Source organism: Pseudorasbora parva, chromosome 2, assembly GCF_024679245.1.
Source record: "Pseudorasbora parva isolate DD20220531a chromosome 2, ASM2467924v1, whole genome shotgun sequence".
Lineage (NCBI taxonomy): Eukaryota > Metazoa > Chordata > Actinopteri > Cypriniformes > Gobionidae > Pseudorasbora > Pseudorasbora parva.
The window spans coordinates 32,159,475-32,179,521 of record NC_090173.1 but is presented as its reverse complement, the minus strand read 5'-3'; the positions used below and the strand labels follow the sequence as shown (position 1 = coordinate 32,179,521).

At 36.3% G+C, this 20,047-nt stretch overlaps 2 protein-coding genes across 4 annotated transcripts; one reads left to right on the top strand and one right to left on the bottom strand.

The window, feature by feature from the left end:
• Positions 1-344: 344 nt before the first annotated feature.
• rnf113a (ring finger protein 113A) lies at positions 345-4,571 on the top strand. The gene is made up of 10 exons (XM_067428937.1): positions 345-486; positions 627-703; positions 823-921; positions 1,057-1,164; positions 3,250-3,359; positions 3,446-3,552; positions 3,667-3,756; positions 3,826-3,919; positions 4,131-4,237; positions 4,396-4,571. The coding sequence occupies exons 1-10, from the start codon at positions 384-386 to the stop codon at positions 4,461-4,463; spliced, it is 963 nt and encodes a 320-aa protein (XP_067285038.1). The 5' UTR covers positions 345-383; the 3' UTR covers positions 4,464-4,571.
• Positions 4,572-8,028: 3,457 nt separating this feature from the next.
• strada (STE20 related adaptor alpha) lies at positions 8,029-19,572 on the bottom strand. Of its 3 annotated transcripts, XM_067416016.1 has the most exons (14): positions 19,433-19,572; positions 18,933-19,005; positions 18,799-18,856; positions 15,987-16,015; positions 14,439-14,504; positions 13,036-13,138; positions 12,801-12,922; positions 11,253-11,361; positions 11,024-11,147; positions 10,703-10,874; positions 10,254-10,358; positions 9,924-10,177; positions 9,127-9,169; positions 8,029-9,023 (listed from the first exon to the last, which is right to left on the bottom strand). In XM_067416016.1, the coding sequence occupies exons 2-14, from the start codon at positions 18,942-18,944 to the stop codon at positions 8,868-8,870; spliced, it is 1,353 nt and encodes a 450-aa protein (XP_067272117.1). In that variant the 5' UTR covers positions 18,945-19,005; positions 19,433-19,572; the 3' UTR covers positions 8,029-8,867. The 3 variants fall into 3 exon arrangements, with proteins under 3 accessions (XP_067272117.1, XP_067272126.1, XP_067272135.1); XM_067416025.1 differs by lacking the exon at positions 14,439-14,504; XM_067416034.1 differs by lacking the exons at positions 14,439-14,504; positions 15,987-16,015; positions 19,433-19,572 and having other exon boundaries at positions 18,933-19,006.
• Between the last annotated feature and the right edge of the window lie 475 nt (positions 19,573-20,047).

Below are 20,047 nucleotides of genomic sequence, written 5' to 3'. Positions count from 1 at the left end.
TGTTAAGTGTAGCAAAATTCTTATCTTTCTATCTATTAAGTGTTTTTCTGTTATTTGGATTTGTTGAATTTGTTCATTTAAGTAATAATAAAATGTAAAAAAAAAAGAGGAAAAAAAAAGAATAATAACCCAATGTCTGCAATATAAAGCATGTATTTAGCTAAACTTATAGATTCTACACATGTAGGTCCTTGGCACTGAGAATGTCTGAAACCTCTGGTGTATAGTACAGTGTACAGTATAAAATGTTAGTGTTGTTCTGTAGGGTTCTGTATCAGAAAAGCAAGCTGTCATTTTGTGTTATTCATCCCAAACACAAGAGGCACTATAGCTGACATTCCTCATTTCTACTCAGTGGTTTGTTTTCATCATACTAGTTCAAGATGGCGGAGTCAGAAGAGCCTAAAACAACCTGCAAGTTTCTTTTTAAGAAATCTAACAAGAAATTTTCTGCACGGAAAAGAAATGCAAGTGATAGCGATAAAGGTACAGTATTTTGTTCTTATTTATATTTTATTTTTAATGCATGAGTTGACTGAGCTGTTTTCTAGTCAATACAGTTGTCTGTTGTAATTCTGATCACAACCGACGGATGCATTAAATCAGTATCTTTGTGTGTTCATCAGGCAGAAGTAGCGACGAGGAGGGCAGTGCTGTGGTCAGAAAGAAGAAAGCTGCTATTACGAACCCCATGATTCAGAAAGTATGTCGGTATTTTGCATGTTTCATGAAGTCAGAACCAGTCTGCATTTTTCTTTCTTTTACGAAGCTGTTGTTTGCTCTGAAACCATAACCGCAACACCTGCACATCCCAACGTTTAGACAAAGAAAGTGGAGAGGGAAGCAGTCTCGTCAAGTGAAAGTGAAGAGGAGAAAGAAGGCAAGAGTGTCACTGTCGCCTACAAGTCGACTCGGTCAGCGGTGAGTCTGTCTGATGTTTACAGTGTGGCAGTCGTGTTTTCTTATGATTCTCATTATATTAAACTTTAAATGCAAATGATTAATTTGATTCCATTCTAAACATGTGATTCTTGTAAATCTGTGTGTGTGCTACAGAAACCAGAGGGACCGGATGACATGGGGGCCACTGCTGTTTATGAGTTGGACACAGAGAGGGACAAAGATGCTCAGGCCATCTTTGAGCGAAGCCAGAAGATTCAAGAGGTACTGGTTATAATACAATAATTAGCACCAACATTGTTAAGTCAAGTGTATATGAATTTTTACATTTTATATAAGATTTCTTCAAAGCAGGTTTACAGCAGTAAACAGAAAAAAACATCTGCATTACAAAATTGTCCAATTAGAATTCATTATTTTCAGTTATTTAATTATCTAATATTATCATTACACATATTTCTACTCAAAAGAAGATAATACAGGTGCTGGTCATATAATTAGAATATCATGAACAAGTTAATTTTTTCCACTAATTCCATTTAAAAAGTGAAACTTGTAAATTATATCCATTCATTACACACAGACTGATATATTTAAAATGTTTCTTTTAATTTTGATGATTATAACTGATAAACTAAGGAAAATCCCAAATTCAGTATCTCAGAAAATTAGAATATTACTTAAAGGGTTAGATAACCCAAAAATGAAATTGATGTCATTAACTCCTCACCCTAATGTTGTTCCACACCCGTAAGACCTCCGTTCATCATCTTCACACTATACTGTCCATGTCCAGAAAGGGAATAAAAACATCATCAAAGTAGTCCATATGTGACATCAGTTAGTTCATTAGAATCTCTTGAAGCATCGAAAATACATTTTGGTCCAAAAATAACGAAAACTATGACTTTATTCGGCAGTCTTCTTGTCTGCGTTTGTTCTCAAACCTCAAATAAAAATTTGAACGGTTATGAATCAGCGGATTGATTCATGATTTGGATCGCCAATGTCACGTGATTTCAGCAGTTTGACACGCTATCCAAATCATGAATCAATACGCTGATTCATTACAGTTTGAATCTTTATTTGAGGTTTGAAAACAAATGCGGAAGAGAAGACAATGCTGAATAAAACCGTAGTTTTTGTTATTTTTGGACCAAAATGTATTTTCGATGCTTCAATAGATTCTAATGAACTAACTGATGTCACATATGGACTACTTTGATGATGTTTTTATTCCCTTTCTGGACATGGACAGTATAGTGGGTATACACTTGGATACACTCTCAGACTAAATATAAAATATCTTAAACTGTTCTGAAGATGAACGGAGGTCTGACGGGTGTCCGAACTGCCCGACCTAAACATTTTGTGGGCGGGGCTAAGTTCGGCTGGCATCCAGGCTACAGTGGACCAACACCAGCACCCCAAACCATCACTGACTTTGGAAAATTTACACTGGACCTCAAGCAATGTAAATTGTGTGCATCTCCTCTCTTCCTCCAGACTCTGGGACTGAGATACTGAATTTGGAATTTTTATTAGTTGTCAGTTATAATCATCAAAATTATAAGAAATAAACATTTGAAATATATCAGTCTGTGTGTAATGAATGAATATAATATACAAGTTTCACTTTTTGAATGGAATTAGTGAAATAAATACACTTTTTGATGATACTCTAATTATATGATCAGCACCTGTATAGTAGCATTATTCAGGTCAAATCAGTTAAGTTTTTTATTGACATTCAATATTTTTGACATACATTTTGCTGAATAGTAATTGTCTGTGTAATTAAATAAATATAAGATAAAGAACCTCTATTTCCTATAATAACAAGTGTAAAAAAATCTCAATACTTTTGATATCATCTACTCACCCACATATAGTTTCAACATGTTCATGTATTGAACACAGAAGGAGATATTAAATAGGATATTTGTTTCTCTAAAACTGAAATGAACATAAGACAAAATGATCAATAACATTTCAAATTGAATGTCCGGCAATGAAACAGATTATCAAAAAAGAAAAAAGGCAGGGGCTTGATTATATCCATCGGTTGGTTGATTGATTGAATGCTTGTTGTGGGTTTTAATGAAGGGGAGACTAAATTATTTCGAAGCAACCTGTTGTTTCACAGAGAGCTTGAGTTATAACATTTAATTAAAAATTAAGAGGTGAAAAAAATGAAATGTATGCATGGGGGAATGGTTTACAATAAGATCACCAAGAAAATAGATGGTGATTTTCCATTTCATGCCGACTTTTAAGATACATGATTACCGATATTGTTTTGGTGGCCACAGGAGGCACAATCTCTTAATGTCTGTATTTTATTCATAGGAGTTGTCTGGTAAAGAAGATGATAAGATTTATCGTGGCATCAACAACTACCACAAATTCATTAAACCCAAAGATTCGACCATGGGCAATGCTTCCTCTGGTATGGTCAGGTGAGTCAGTAGAAATGGTCAAATGCTGTGTCTTTGCTGCAACTAAATATTTAAGACACAACACCACAATGTATTTTATGTGATAGGAAAGGACCGATCAGAGCCCCTGAGCACCTCAGGGCCACAGTCCGGTGGGATTACCAGCCTGACATTTGTAAAGACTATAAAGAGACAGGCTTCTGTGGGTTTGGAGGTTAGTAAGCCACATGATTACTCTCTATGCTTGCCTCTCTTTTGAGGTTCATGTTAACACACCTATGGCAAAAGTCATTGCAGAAACAAACATGTAATTTTTTTTAATCCTTAGACAGCTGTAAATTTCTGCATGACCGCTCAGACTACAAGCATGGCTGGCAGATTGAGCGAGAGCTTGACGAAGGAAGATACGGGGCAAACGGTTAGTACAGGTTTTTGAAAACATTTAGCTTCTTTTGTTCAGTTTTCTGACATATTATCTCTCTCACAGATGATGAGAACTATGAAGTGAGCAGTGATGAAGAAGATCTTCCTTTTAAGTGTTTCATTTGTAGAGAGTCCTTTAAGAACCCTATTATTACAAAGTAAGTGCAACATCAAGCCATGGCCAGTTTGAATGGCAAATGCTGTTCTCCACTCTTACTACCATAGCACAAATCCATGCTTTATGATGCTTTGCATGTACATCATATCTACATTTTTTTGACATTTGTTTTTGCATATTGTAGCCACATATTTGACTGCAGACCTAGTATGTCATTCTCAAGTTAAAATTATAATTTATTTGTTTTCCAGGTGCCGGCACTACTTCTGCGAGACCTGTGCTCTTCAGCACTACCGCAAGTCCAAGCGCTGCTATGTTTGCAACCAGCAGACCAATGGTGTCTTCAACCCGGCTAAAGGTGCTTATCTTTTCTATTAATCACAGATGACTAGACAAACTTTGCTTTAATTGGTCAGACACTCTTGGAGCACTGATAAATTCACTCACTATTGTCATATATAATATGAAATGGAGAATAAGGAAGTACATTTTGGTGTATTTTTATTTCTTCTCCAGAGCTCATGGCTAAGATGCAGAAACAGCAGGCAGCTGCTGACCAGCCTCCCTCAGATGAGGATGACTAGCACTAAACAGCCTCTTTTCCATTCTGTATTCTACCTTAGTCAATAAGATTTCCAGTTGCGTTGTATATTTTCAGAACCTTTGAAATAAACTTGTACTCTTTTGTAGAACTTTTTTCTTTGGGGATTTTTTTTCATTCTCAGAAATCTCCCAGCTTGAGACTGGACAAGCTGTATGTCATTCACTAGAAATGCACTGTATTATTGGACAATATTTCTCACCAAGGAAGAGAACTTTAACTGAAGTTTTAATAATTGTTCTAATTCTATGAAAAAAGTTATAATAATAACGACGCAGAGGAAGAATAATATTCCAATAACATTTGTTTTCCATCTTATGAATGATGAAAACATTCAACAGCCAATCAGAATCCACCCTACTTTAAAGGGCTTGAGCATTCAAGGTGGCAGATGACATATCAATCGTCAATGTGGATGACAGTATAGTAAACATCATTTTCTATCTTTTTTGATGTCAAGAAGAATTAAGACAGGCTTTTTAAATGATCAGTATCAGTCAATATTAAAGGTGCCCTAGAATGAAAAATTGAATTAACCTTGCCATAGTGAAATAAGAGTTCAGTAAATGGACATCATTGGTCTCAAACACCATTGCCAACTTCTTCATATGTAAATCTTTTTTGTGAAAAGCACCACAAAAAAACAAGCGATTCTCAACATTTAGCGAAAACGGCAGATCATGGAAATAAATGTCCTGTTCCAGGCTGTGCAGGGGATGTGAGGACTTTTCATACCCTTCCCATGGATAAAAAATGTCATGGTTGATATTTATTTACAATTCGATACCGCAACAGTTTAATTCAAAGTTGTTCGTTTGCTCGGCCCATTTCACCACGGACAGTTTTTCTAACCTGGGACAATATCAAGCAGGATTCACTCAAACTGAACTGTGTCTAAAACTGAAGAAAGGGCCGATTCCAACCCTATTCCTGCAAACAGTAAGTAGTGATTTATCCACTTATTGACTGTCAAACCCATTTCTGATTAAATTGAAAGTTTCTTAGTAAGACAACATTACGATAAAATCGTACCTGTGTTAAAAACCTGTGTTTTCTAGATCCAATGCAACATGCTAGTAAAGTAACAATTGGAAACTAAGTAGCACACATAACAGTGTGTCAACTGACAAAGGTTAATATTATTTCCTGCCAGTGTTGACATAAAATACAAGAGTAGATATGCATGTCATTCCCTTTTGACAGATTAAAATCTAAATTAGCCTATATTTCATCATTAACACATAACTCAGAAGCTAACTACGTTTACTACTACTGTTTAGTTGCTTACAGATCGTTCACTTGATCCTTGTAGCTAACGTCACCTTCACCATCTAAGTTGAAACAATAGTCATTTGACAAGGCTTCTAGTCAATTTTTTAAATAAATATACATTTTTGAGAACTGAAGTATGATTATTTTGCAGCGGGTGAGTAGCAAACATAACACTGACTATTTTGAGTGGCTTCTGCATTACTTTGTTGTACGCCCCCAACATTTGCATGCCAGCCAATGTTCATTGTCAGGCGGAACTGACGGAGCCGAATCATCGGGAGTTCTGTAGGTAAACAAGCGTTACGCGAAGAGAGCAAAAACGGCAGATCATGGACTCAAATGTCTTGTTCTAGGCTGTGCAGAGGACGTGAGGAAATTTCATACCCTTTCCAAAGATACATTTTTTTTATAAAAAATTGTTTGTATTGAAGGGGGGAGTGGGTCGACACCCTTGCCTCTTCATCATATGCATCTTATCCTTTTGAATGATTTTTAATAACCTCATGAATTAAATAACCAGTTATTATCCTTTCAAAATAATGAATTATTGACAATCAATTATTTGATCATTAATACATTTAACTATTATTTAATATGATTTTGACTCTATGTCTGCTGTATGGTGTCTAATTTGCTTTCCAGAGACGGTCTGACAAAGACAGTCTGACCCCTATCTATGTGCCCTGACAAAGATAACCTGACCTCTATCTCTGGGTCCTGACCAACAGGGCTTTGGAGAAAAAGTTAGAACTTCCAAGAGGTGAATCCTGCCTGTTGTTAATAACCACAGGACAGGAAGGGGTGGGAGGATTTGAGTCTCCCAATTGTGATTTCTTCCTATTTTATATAGTGTGATTTTTCCCATTGATAGAAGTACATTTTTGTCTTTATATTACTTTATAGAATGAGGTAGATGATATAAGTCTTACTTTTCTTTCTGGAGATTTGTTTGTCATGTGGTGTTGATAAGCTCACTGCTGCACTAACCTTGGAGGAGAGATGTGCCCTAGAGTCTTGTGTGTGTGTGTTACATGTTCTGTGCAGGTCTTTCGACTGGATTGGACCGCTTTTCTCACACCCTAGACCTCTTGGCGTCTTTCTAGGACTCCACTGAAGTCAACACTACCCCAATCTTGGGATTGTCTGATGTATACATCCTGATTAACAACAACAACAACAACAACAACAACAACAACATCTATCTATTCTCGCATGACACATTGTTTAGACTTTATGCCAAACAGTAATATTCCACGTGTTTGTAATGATGTAAATCATGCCCTTGAAATTGGTATAACTGGAGTGGTAATTTTGTGTAAGGTTGTGTAGAGTAGAGTCTGGCCTGACACCGCCCTGAGAGACTCTGAAGCTGACTCTACTGATGAAACTGCAAACTATTCTTCAGTAAAATTCTCTCCGATGATTGAAAATCCTGACTCCTGGTCTTCATTTCGCATATCTGGTCTATGGGTCAAAACTGTCAACACCTAACAGTATTTTATATATATATATATTATTGTATTATTATTATTATATATTTTTTTATATATATGCATGCGAGTGCTGCCGTATATCCCAATATGACAAGTCGTTTTGACGTTATCTCCCGGGTGTAGAGTCAGAAGACCTGAATGAGAACTCGCGCACGGTTATATATATATAACTCTACACCCGGGAGATAACGTCAAAACGACTTGTCATATTGGGATATACGGCAGCACTCGCATGCACTGAACAGTTTACAAAGAGAGACCAAATCAAAGTCCAGACCTGAATCCAATCGAGAATCTGTGGAAAGAACTGAAAACTGCTGTTCACAAACGCTCTCCATCCAACCTCACTGAGCTCGAGCTGTTTTGCAAGAAGGAATGGGCAAAACTGAGAGACATACCCCAAGCGACTTACAGCTGTAATCGCAGCAAAAGGTGGCGCTACAAAGTATTAACTTAAGGGGGCCGAATAATTTTGCACGCCCAAATTTTCAGTTTTTTTATTTGTTAAAAAAGTTTGAAATATCCAATAAATTTCGTTCCACTTCACGATTGTATTCCACTTGTTGTTGATTCTTCAAAGAAAATTATAGTTTTATATCTTTATGTTTGAAGCCTGAAATGTGGCAAAAGGTCGCAAAGTTCACTTCTGCAAGGCACTGTGTGTATATATATATCTATCGCTTCGCGTCGTGGCCGCATCACCACCTCGGGTGTGCATTATTTTTCAAATAATTCAACGGCCCGTCGTCAATTATTCCTTACATATTGTATATAAACAGCAAACAACATCAACAGCAACATTTATTCCATTTGACCAAGATGTAAATATGCTGAAAATACACATACGGTCCATTGAAGTACTTCCTTCAGTAACGCATGCCAAGAACAGAAATTTATCTTAGCAATAATACAACCAAACGAATATTTTTAAACTAATAACTGCTCCAGATTGCAGGAAAAACAAAATAAAACGTGTCCTCTAGCATATTATTTTTTTGTGGTGTCATTATTGAGCACCATTCCCACAATCAATCCATAAATTGGGACAGTGCTATGGTGAGTTTGACTTTACTGACAGCTCTTTATGCTTGACTGGACAAATATGCTAGGATACATGGCAATTCAATTGTGAACCTGTGTTGCTGTAAGCTGGTAGACATTCATAGAGTGTCATTAGTTCAGTTGAAACGCATAGAACACGTTCCTGAAGTAGCCTGAAGTGATCTCCATTGTCACATGGCTAGTCTGTAAGCGTAACTAAAATGTAGGCAAGGGTGCGCAGTGCATGCCTCAGGCTCCAGTTCATGCTTCTGAATGCATTAGCAAGGCTATGTGGCTGCTGGCTTTTCATTTCTCTTACAGTCTCTTCTTGTGTATGTTTCATTGACATACACAAACCACAAAAACAACCTAGAAACATTCCAGAGTCTCTTGTAGCTTCTTTGAAGCTCTTTGTAATGTCTATATCACATTCACATAGCACAGGCCTTCCCTTGTTCTCCCTTCACACTAAAAAAGAAAAAAGACAAAACTAAATCTTCCACATTTCTCATTAAGAGTCCTATGGTAAATCACACCTTTCCATCCAATCCATCATCCCTCCATCTCTCATCTGCTTAATGTCAAAAATCCCAGTCATCCACATCCAGGTTGCTGAGATCAGACTCCAGACTAGCTAGTCCAGTTGGTGAATCCTGAGGTTGCATGCAGTCTAGGCTGCTGATTGGAGAAACTGGACGCAGGAGCTCAGGAAGAGCCTCGGATGGTCTGCGCTTTATCTGAAATGTTACATTGATAACAATTTATTAAAAAATCAGCGACCACTTTGTGTTTAAATTTGCACGAATATCAAGTTTTTGTTTAGAAGAAGGTAAAACTCACTTGTTTGAAGAAGGAATGGCCTATCAGAGAGCTGGCAGAAGGTCTGTGGTAAGACATAACATCAATTTCAATCTATTCATTGCACCACAAATGTAGAACATATTTGGTAAAACTTAACAATAAGGTTTCATTGTTAACATTAGTTAACATGAACTTATCAATGAACCACACTTCTACAACATTTATCATTACATTTACAAAAGTTATATCTGTTAAATAGATCGTTCACGCATAGCGGGGATAGTTCAATAACTTTACATAACGGAAGTCCATAAGTCCCGTCAAATATTTGGTTACCCATATTCTTCAAAATATATTTTTTTGTGCTCAGCAGCACATTAATGGTAATAGGTTTAGATTGACATGATGGTGAGTAAATGTCAAAGATGACATTAGTTTTTAAAGTTACTCAGAGAATGTTAATCTTTTAACATTATTTAATGCAACTAAATGAACAAATGTATATTTATTAACTAACATTAACACAAAATATTAAATACTGTAAAAAAATATAATGCTCATAGTTTATTTTTAAATAATGCTTAGAAAGGAGACCTTTTGTAAAGTTTTCAATCATTTACTTATGAGAAACTTTCTAAAGTTTATCCATTTGGAGCTCAACATCCTGGATCCCCTTTCTCTTTCATTATAAGGAAAAGAGTGTTCAGTCCATTCCTGAAAACTCCTCTTTCTGTTCCATACCGGTATGGAATGATATGATGGTCAAACATGACAGAATTTTGAATTAGTCCTTTAAAAATAAATTGAAATCGGAGGCAGTTGAGTTTTATATTGACCTTTTCTCAGGATCTCTCTGCAGACAAAGTTCCACAAAGGCATGAAAGTGAGGACTGAAGGTCCGGCTGTATGGGTTTCCCGCAGAGGAGGAGGAGGGTTCTCCATTAGTGTGGCGAGCTCCACTGGCACCGAGGACCTCGCAGATCCCAGAGTCGGCCCCTGAGCGAGATGGTTTCATGCTCAGTTCTTCGGGGGGGATGGTGGTGGTGTCCAGCAGGCAGGGGACTGTACCATTCAACTTTTCTAACAACATCTAACAAAGGCAAAGAGTACATTTATAAAACTAAATGGAAGTTGAAAAGGATTGATAAAGCAAGCGTTTGCCTTACCTGTGTAGCTGGCATGTCTTTGAAGGGGACGTGTCCATTAGCTAGCTCACATGCAGTGATGCCCAAACTGTAAATGTCTGAGCGGAAGTCGTATCCCTGAAGATTCTGTCATATGCACAGATTTATACAGGTATAATCAAATTTCATTTCAGTATACACAGTATTTAGTAATTATATTCTCACCTGCATTTAATTGATCAATAATAACAATAATAACGTGGTGTAAATGGTTGGATTAACAATTATAGAAAAAAAAACTTAAGCAAAACATGGTCAGGTCAAAATGTCTGAATAAATTTGGTCACAAAATTTGTATCTGTTTAACTGGTAGTCGACTCTACTGTATGAAGAATTTTTCTCACATAAATGAACTATAGTGTCCTGATTGTGTGTGTGTGTGTGTGTGTGTGTGTGTGTGTGTGTGTGTGTGTGTGTTATAAGAAACGTACCTGCTGCAGAACCTCCGGACTGAGCCACGGAAGTACTTTAACACTATACTGGGGAAAATCATGTACAACACGTGCTCTCTGACCGTGACGAATCAAGCTAAAGATACTCCTAAGACCGGACAGATACACCTGCCCATCTGCTGCAATCAGGATGTGGCTTGACTTCACACTCCTATAGACACAGATTAAGATAATTAAAAAGTATTCTCGTAGCACCTACATTAAAAGCATAAGACCAACAGTCTGGTGTGGTGGTTGATATATTAACCTGTTTGACTAATAACACTACTAAATAATCATGAGTGTACATGTGTTCCTCACCGGTGAACATAGCCCATCTGATGTATGTACTCCAGTGCCCTCAGCACACCCAGCAGGATATAGGCAATTGTCTGCTCACTCAAACCATCGGCAAAATGTGTACGGATCAAGTCTCGTGCTGATCCTGATAAAGAAGGGAAACACAAAAGTATGTTAAGAAAAAACATTTTCAACTGGTACTATGAGCAGTTCAGACTTGATATAGTTGATGCAGAATATCTTAGCTAACCGTATGCCATGAAGGGTGTGATCACCCACAGTTCATTCTCAGCAATGAAGACGCTCTTGTATGGGAGGATACAGGGGTGGTGGAACAGCTTAGACACATGGAGTTCTCCCTATGGAAAAATACAAATAAAGTGGTTGCAATGCCTATATATACTGTATATACTATTGACATATACATGATTATGGTAATTTACTACTTAAAGTGGCCCTATTATGCTATTCCAAAAGTTTTTTCCAACAACAGGTTTACATGCATCAGGTCAAAACAATTTTTTTTTTAATATACACTGCATATCACCACAATATTCAATGCTTCTCAAATGACTCCATGGATGTGGAATGGAGTTCAATTAGCAGGTCACACACACAGCCTCAATCAGAAGTTCACAATATGAAACACAATGAACACATTGTAGAGCACGGCATCTTCTCGACATGACGCCATCCAGTATCCACAGGAATCAGCTGCAGTGTTTGAGGGGGTTCAAGTTCACCCTGGAGCCTGCGCATGCAATAAGTGCACTTAGCAATATCCTAATGTTTCGTCTTGACACCACAATGAAACGGCTTGCGATTGTTTAATTGACTCAGGGTCGAATCTTAGTTGTGAGCGATAATAAGTAAAAGTGCACTTTCATATATAAAACATTGTAGGATGTTTTAATTTACTTAGAACTATATAACACACCAGTGGCATGCGCAAGCAGGGGGTGGGGGCTGTGGAAGAGTTTATTATTTAAGAATGAATAAGTTTAAGGCTAAATAAGCAGTATGAAAATACACTATTATCTATTCTGTATCAGTGTGCTGAGGTTGGTTTTGCCCTGTATAGCATGTGTGTGGACGTTATGGGTGTGTTAAAAAATGGACATACAGAAGTTGTATGATCGACAGAAAAAGAACTTGGAAGGTGGTGACGTGAGCCAGGAGAGCAGCTATAGAAAGAACTAAAGGTTAACTACCATTTTGGGAAGATTGCTGGAGTATATATGTCAGACAGGCCAAGGAACAGGAGGGTCTTTTTTGCACAAACCACTCTGGCTTTGTTGCTTGGTTGGTGTGAATAAAGCCGTTTCTGAAACCAATGATCCTGATTGATTTCCTTATTTATGTATATTTTATTTTTGTAATATATTTTCAAAAATATATTACTTATTTTTGTATATGTATATATGTATATTTATGTATTAGTTTTTTTTTTTTTTTTCTCATGCATTTGTTACCACTGTTTTAATTAATTTCTATGTAAAGCACTTTGAATTGCCATTGGGTATGAAATGTGCTATACAAATAAACTTGCCTTGCCTTGCCTATATATTTTTCCACATTCGATTATTTATTCTTTTATTTAGTTATTCATTTAGAAATGTTTTACATTTATGTATTTTTACATTTCTTTGTCGGTAGGGTAAGGAGGAGGATGTTAATTCAACTAAATATTTATTTCAGTTATTTTGCTTTATTCATAATTGAAATAAATACAAAATTACTTAAAATGTCCATATGTAAGTATATCTGTAGGGAAGCTATGTGGTCCCTTTCTACTGACCTGTAAGTAATTGACCATGTCATTAGTGCAGGAATCCAGGTCAATACGCCGGATGGCCACATGTTCCCCTGTCGGTTTGTACCTGGCCATATTCACTGTCATCAAGTCCTCCAAACCTCGACCTACACAAGCACAGACAAACACACACTCATCAGCAGTAGGAAATGGAATCACAGACGTTAGCAGAGAACCTCACAGAGATGTCTATACTAGCAATGTGCAGTCTTGGTCTCACCTACGACAGTGCACAGCTCATAGGCACTGTTGTCTGGAAGAAAGCTTCCCATGGTGTCCCTGCGTGGGAGAGGGCTCAGAGACTCTTGACTGTCCTCATGGGCCTAAGTCAATGAAAAGAAGTCATTAGTCAAATGAGGCAAAAAACTCTAGACCACACATGTACTCACAACCTCTACAGTGTTATGCCACTGGGGGCAGGGCTAAATAAACAAAGTGCAAACTAAATATGGCTGTGTCTCGATTGCCTTATTGTGAACATAAACTCGGGCATTAGTATGGGCTTTGACCCACTAAATATTGAGAAACTAGAAAGAGGACTGAGAAACAATTCAGATCCCAATTCAGTATTTCTAGTGTCGCCCAATCAACACAATTAAATCCTTTTATCATACTTGAATTATTAGATTGTGAGCCCAGTGATTTTACTGGAGGTACATTTTGGAAAGTAATTTTCAATTTCATCATCCAGTGACCCAATAAAATATTTCAACACTAAATTAACACTTACAAAATGTATGAATGCCACTACATTAGATTATCAAATATCTATTTTTAAGAAATTTTATTTTTCTCTTTTCCAAAAAAGCTTGTCACAATAAAGAAATGCCTTATTTAAAAATTTCAAATAAATACATTTCTTGAGCAGCAAATCATCATATTACAATGATTTCTGAAGGATCATGTGACACTGAACACTGCAGTCAGTAATGAAGCTGAAAATTCAGCTGTGCCATCAAATATTTAACATTTTTTAATATATTCAAATAGAAAAGTGATTTTAAATTGTAAAACAATTTCACAATATTACTGTTTTACCGTACTTTTGATCAAATGAATACAGCTTTGGGGAGCATAAGATACTTCTTTCAAAAAAACATTAAGAAAAACCAACTCCAAACTTTTGCACTTATTGTACATCTGTGCTTACTCTGCTGGTGTACCGGTGTGAATTTTTACATCCACTACAAAGACCTTAGGACCAGTTTGTTGAAAGTCACAGAAAAGTTAAAGATCTCTAGATAAAGGCCTAACATTATTTGGTTAGAGATGCTATTTTTTGTATTAATGCGAAGACATTTTGTTTAACTGTTGTTTTTTTTTTACTTGACTGTGCATTCACAGATGTTGTAGTTTGGATAATGGACAATATATTGAAACATAAAAAGTCTTTTGAATGTGAGCCAACATCAACCTTTAGTGATTGTGACAGGATTTGTGTCACCTTGCAAGCAGTGTTTGGGCTGCAAACATCTTAAGTGCATGTTAGCTTTACTTCAAAAGCATCATAGTATTTTGAGATGTCAACTAAACATACGATGACCTTCAATGTCAATTTCCGTGAATTAAAAAAACATTTCAAGTACACACATTAACAAATCACAGTTAACAGCACAAACCAACCTGGTTTTGAAGAGGGGAAGGGTTTTTATTGCACATACACTGATAAATCCCAGCCATTGCAAAGCTCTTCAGAGAATCATACAGATCAAGTACTGAGAAATGGCAGATTATGGCTAATTAAAGATTCTGTCCAACAGTTCTGAAACTCAGCACGAGGCGAGACGAGAAGTTGAAACTGCAGCAGGAATGGCCTCACAAAACTCTGCATATTTGCAAAAGCATGTTATATAAGCATCAAATAAACTGTACCATACACTGCTGAATTTGGTCATAGATATACATGATCCCAGGGCCATTAAGACAAAAAACTTTTTTCTTTTTCTTAAAAAGAAAAGCACTGCCATGGAACTCACAATAATATTAACAATAACATCCTTTCAAATATGATGCAAGTTTTTGTCAGTGGAGATCATGCAAGTCTATGGCAATTCATAAAACAAATCATTTTATGCCCTTTGATGTGTTTGCAGGACTATTTCAGTGAACAGTGCAGCAAGCCCAGGCTTTGACAGGATGACTCCATGTGTTGCATGAACACAATGAGCATCATCCCACTTCGCATGCTTAGGTGACCAATGACAACATTATAATTAATCCTGGTTTTGGTTCGTTCTTTGTGACAACTCTTATGAGGGAATTCCGTAAGATAGATGTCTTAAATTGCATTAATAAATGGTAATGCAGAATAAGTTGCACTGATTCACAATGTGTCAATTAATGAGGTTAAAGTGCAGTAAACAACAATACACGAATCACAGACTAAACCTTTACGTTCTTAATTATCTGTTGAATTAGACTGCTAACCATTATTAGCTAAAGAAGACATTCATTAAATTCACTCAAAGTTTATGTCATCCATTAAAGGGGCAGCTTATCCAAAAGTGCAAACAGTATGTACTCATCCCTTAGGCTACCACATGAAATTTGAAGTATATTTCATACTTTTATTCCACAATGGCACATTGTTCATAAGTGACAGTAAATGTGTTTATAATGGCTCAAATAAATGCTATTCTTCGGAACTTACTATATAAAATCATGGCTTCCAATAATGCATCCAAAATACTTCCAACATTGATGCATCAAATCATCATATTAGAATAATTTCTGAAGGACCAAGTGACAATGAAGACTGAATTGCCATCAAAGGAATAAAATTACATTTTAAATAGTGCATTTAAAATTGAACCAGCCCCAAACATTTAATATTTATACCCCAAGTCTTTGCTTGCCTTTGGTTTATCAATAACTCTTTACAATAATAAACCCCTAGTGACCCCAGTGAGTTTCTTGGGCCATAATTTTCCTTTTCCTCATTAAAAAAAGAGCACTTCCCTCTTCTGGACCCTCAGTCTGAGCGGGTGTGAGGTATGAGTGTCACAGCAGCACAATGAGTGCATGCACACAAACACAGGAGCACGGGGATGTATTCATCGGAGCGCCACATACACCATCAATCTTACATTTGCACATTTACACAAGCACACGCCAGCTCACATGCTCATCAACACACCAACAGGCGTGATGGGAAAGATATTCCACACTTACTTTCCTTAGTGGGCTTGCCTGAGTTTGCTCTGGCGTAGAGAAATCATGTAAATGACGCAAAAGACACACATACAAACAAAAAATCTGCCTTTAATGGGGTTCTCACAAATTTAAGAAACATCTGGAGCATCTTTTTTCTAAACCCTCTCTTAGTTTATTTATCAACATCCTGCCAATGTGATTGAATCAACTCCAAAAGATATTTGGTATAAAATTATAGATACATATTTATTAGATGGCTATCTTAGGCATCAATTATATATATTCTTACATTTTTTATTGAAAAATTTATTTTAAAAAAATTCTCAACATTGAAACAGACACTTAAAACTCAGAATATATAAATTATTTTAACTGTCTAGTCAAAATTGACAGCACATATATTATGATTTATAAATCGCAACATATTGCATAAATGATCAAAATCATTTAAGAAAGCAGCGATTCTATTTATATTAATTGAGCACTCAATTCAACAACAACAACAAAAAACATCAGAAAGACATTCTTTAATATTTACTTAACTATCTTGGTGATGGACCGTTTTTATTTATGCATTGCCATGAAAAACGTCGTAACAGCCAAAAGCAAACAAAACTTAGCGTATTTAAAGCAAACATGATGCAGCGATTATGGAGTACAACAAAATGAATGGAAGCAGACATTGAAAAAGCAACATCTAAAAAATCCTGTCAATCTCCATGCTAGACCTTCACACCCTCTTAGAGACAGGCAACTTAGGAAATTAATTCATAACAGGTACGATAAAAGCCCCTTCCAAGGAAAGTCTGTTCACTCTGCAGTCATGCATGCCTTCGGGCAGATATTTAGGGCATCCAAGACCTATCGGGGAATGCTGAATTCTCAAAAACGCCCCCATAAAAGTTGTTTCTAATGCTCAAATAGCAATACAAAAACATATTTTTCAGGCTAGACCAAAGCACAAGTTCAGTCCTAACCACGAGTCTCAGGTTTCTATGGGAACCGGAGCTTCTGTTAGCAGCTGCAGTGACACAATGACTTTACCAATCAGAGATTGGCTCTTTTATTTAGAAGGCGGGACGTATTCCGCGATATTGGGTGCTGCTGTTTCTCCCATTCATAAGTAAAAGGAGTGAATTGTACGTCTATATCTATATTATTTGGTACTACTGTACATAGAATTCAGACTATAAAGACACTGTGGCTGTACAGTTATATACATTTCAAAGTCACTTGGCATTAAAACAAATCTCTTGAACAAGACCAATGTCAGCCAAAAAATATTTTTACATGGCCGCTAAAGTATAACATATTTGTTCAAATTATTTCCAATAGTCTAATATAGACTTCCTTTCAAAAGTCTGGAGTCAGTGCAATTCTTGGTCAAACTTTAGTATGGGAAACACATATTCATTATTAACTATGACTTTTGCCACAATAAAGTCTTAATTTACAGCTTATTAGTTAATAAGGTCATTTTTGTAGTTTTAAGTTTTGTTATTGGTAGGATTAAGGGATAAATATGAATTTATAACACAACGCACAGCCAATATCTTAGTAATATGCATGCTAATAAGCAACTAGTTCATAGTGAGTGAGACCTGAACCCTAAAATAAAGTGTTACCCAATTATGTTCTTGAAAGACTATTCTACACTCATCAAGGCTGTGTTAATTTGAACAAAATCATTTGTGAAATATTACAATATAAAAGTTGTTTTTTGTTAATTTACTGCTGTGATGTCAAAGCTGAATTTTCACCATCATTACTCCAGTCTTCAGTGTCACGTGATCTGTCAGAAATCATTCTAATATGATGATTGATCATTCTAATATGATGAAACTTCTCATAATAATCAATGTTGAAAACAATATTTTTGTGCAAACCTTGATAGTTTTTTACAGAATTATTTGATAAATAGATGGTCACTTTTTATCATTTTAACACATCCTAGCAGAATAATAGTAATCATTATTTTTAAAGACATTTTACTGACCCCAAGCTTTTGATTGGTTGTGTAAATTATGTTATTTATTGCAACTAAATGAAAGAGAATGTTTGTACTGATGCTGTCAAAAGAGAGACACCAACGAGTAAAAAGACATGAAGCCTTTTTATATCTGTATTTCACAGTAAACTAGCCTAGGAGTAAAAACGTTCACAATCTACATATAGTACTCCTCTAACAGATTTCATACGGCTTCACCTTAGACCTCCCTACATATCGGTTGCAGTGACTCAGCTGTCAGTTGCACCTCAGAAGCAATCTGTCAACACCAAGCAATTACACTAGATCAGAGTCGTCCTACATACATACAGATACATCGCCACAGGAAGGAGATTAAAAAGCCTCACAGACACATGGCTGTCATCATCAGTCACAATGCTGCACTTTCATTACAGAGCAGTAGCACAACACATTTACAACGAAACCCCACAAAGCTTGACAATATTAAATTCACAAAACCTTTAATGAAGCACAAGCAAAACAAACAGCGAGCCAAAAGCTGTACTGTTGCTTTTGCAAAGGTACTGGTTGGTTGCGAATCTGCACTTGTAGAGTTTTTTGTTTGCTGTGTGTGTGTCTGCATAGCTATGACTACACAGCTATAGACTATGAGGGGGATTTATGTCCAAAGTTGTGTATCTCCTTGACGAGTTAAAAATGGGCCAATTAACCATTTGATATATTTTGTATTATAGGAACTATTTTTTGTGCCAAAGGTTTGAGTTTCTAGGGCTAGTCTTCATACTCACACTGGCTACCACTGCAATAAGCGCAGACGGGTGGGAAGCAGAGCGACATGAGATGCTGGACTACTGAACTCACCTCCAAATAACTCCAGGTCCCTTAGGCTTTCCACACTAAGTTTCTCTGACACCCAGCGCTGAGAGAAAGCAAGAGATAAATGTAATTTTGTCATTTTGACAATCATATATTTTAACCCAATCAAGCTCACTCACCAAAAAAGACATGGATCCTGGAGATGGTGATGGTAGTCAGCAGCACTTCCACAAACACATAAAGAGTAAAGATCTGCAAGAACATAGCAGAAGTAATGATAAGTTTCATAAAACGGATTCGTTTCTCCGGCTGTGATACTTTCTGCAAAGTAAATTATGCTAATCAATTATTAATCGATGAAGATTTCAGCGGTAACTACAAGAGGACAGTGCTCGAAATCAAATGGGATTTATTGCTAGATTACTATATGTATTTGTTAATAAATGTACTTTGGGTTTGCTCAGTTAGTGAGGAGTATGAGAGGTGTGTATTCACTCACACAAACCCGCTACAGCATGGTAACGCTAAGTTAAATCGTTTAGAAACAAATGTAGCATTCAAGTTTCAGTATCTTTCAGTTAGCCAAGCAGCGACAAGAATATCTCTCAATTATGATTAAAAAAAAGCTCGGAGGTCCGATGTGTTTGTGTAAGTAATACAGTATAACCGTCAAACTCACCCTCTGTTAACTCGCGTTCGTATTATTGATCAAATGGTCATATTTTCAGGCATCAATAAAACTGGGAGATGTAACGTATTTCTTCTCCTCGCAGTGGGCTGGGTCGTGTTAAAGAACGTCGGGTGATTGGACAAGTGGCGTTGACGACTCGGCGTCTTCGTGTTCCTATTGGTCCAAAGGTTAAATGCGTGTCTCCCTATTGGTCGAAATTCGAGAGCAAATTAAATATTCCGTTGCCAAATCTTCTAATTATTGCGTAACAAGTATGAGCTTTTTGCGGGCTGCAGTTTTTTAGGGTTCAAAGACTAATCGCAACTGTCATGGTCAAAATAAAGAAAGATTTATTAATTTACCTAGACAGTTTGTAAAATATATATACAAATATATAAATTATATATGTGCATTATTATTTTTTAATTGCATTATTATTATTTTTAAAGGTTTAATAGTCGGTTTTGGTATATTTTGTATATTCTTCTCTATTTAGAACAATTTAACTTTTCTCCTTTCATACACTAAGATGCATTATTACTTATATGAATGGCATAAACAGTCAGTTTACAACAATAACTGGTTTGAAAGGTTCAACACATTAGAACCATATCTAAAACAAAT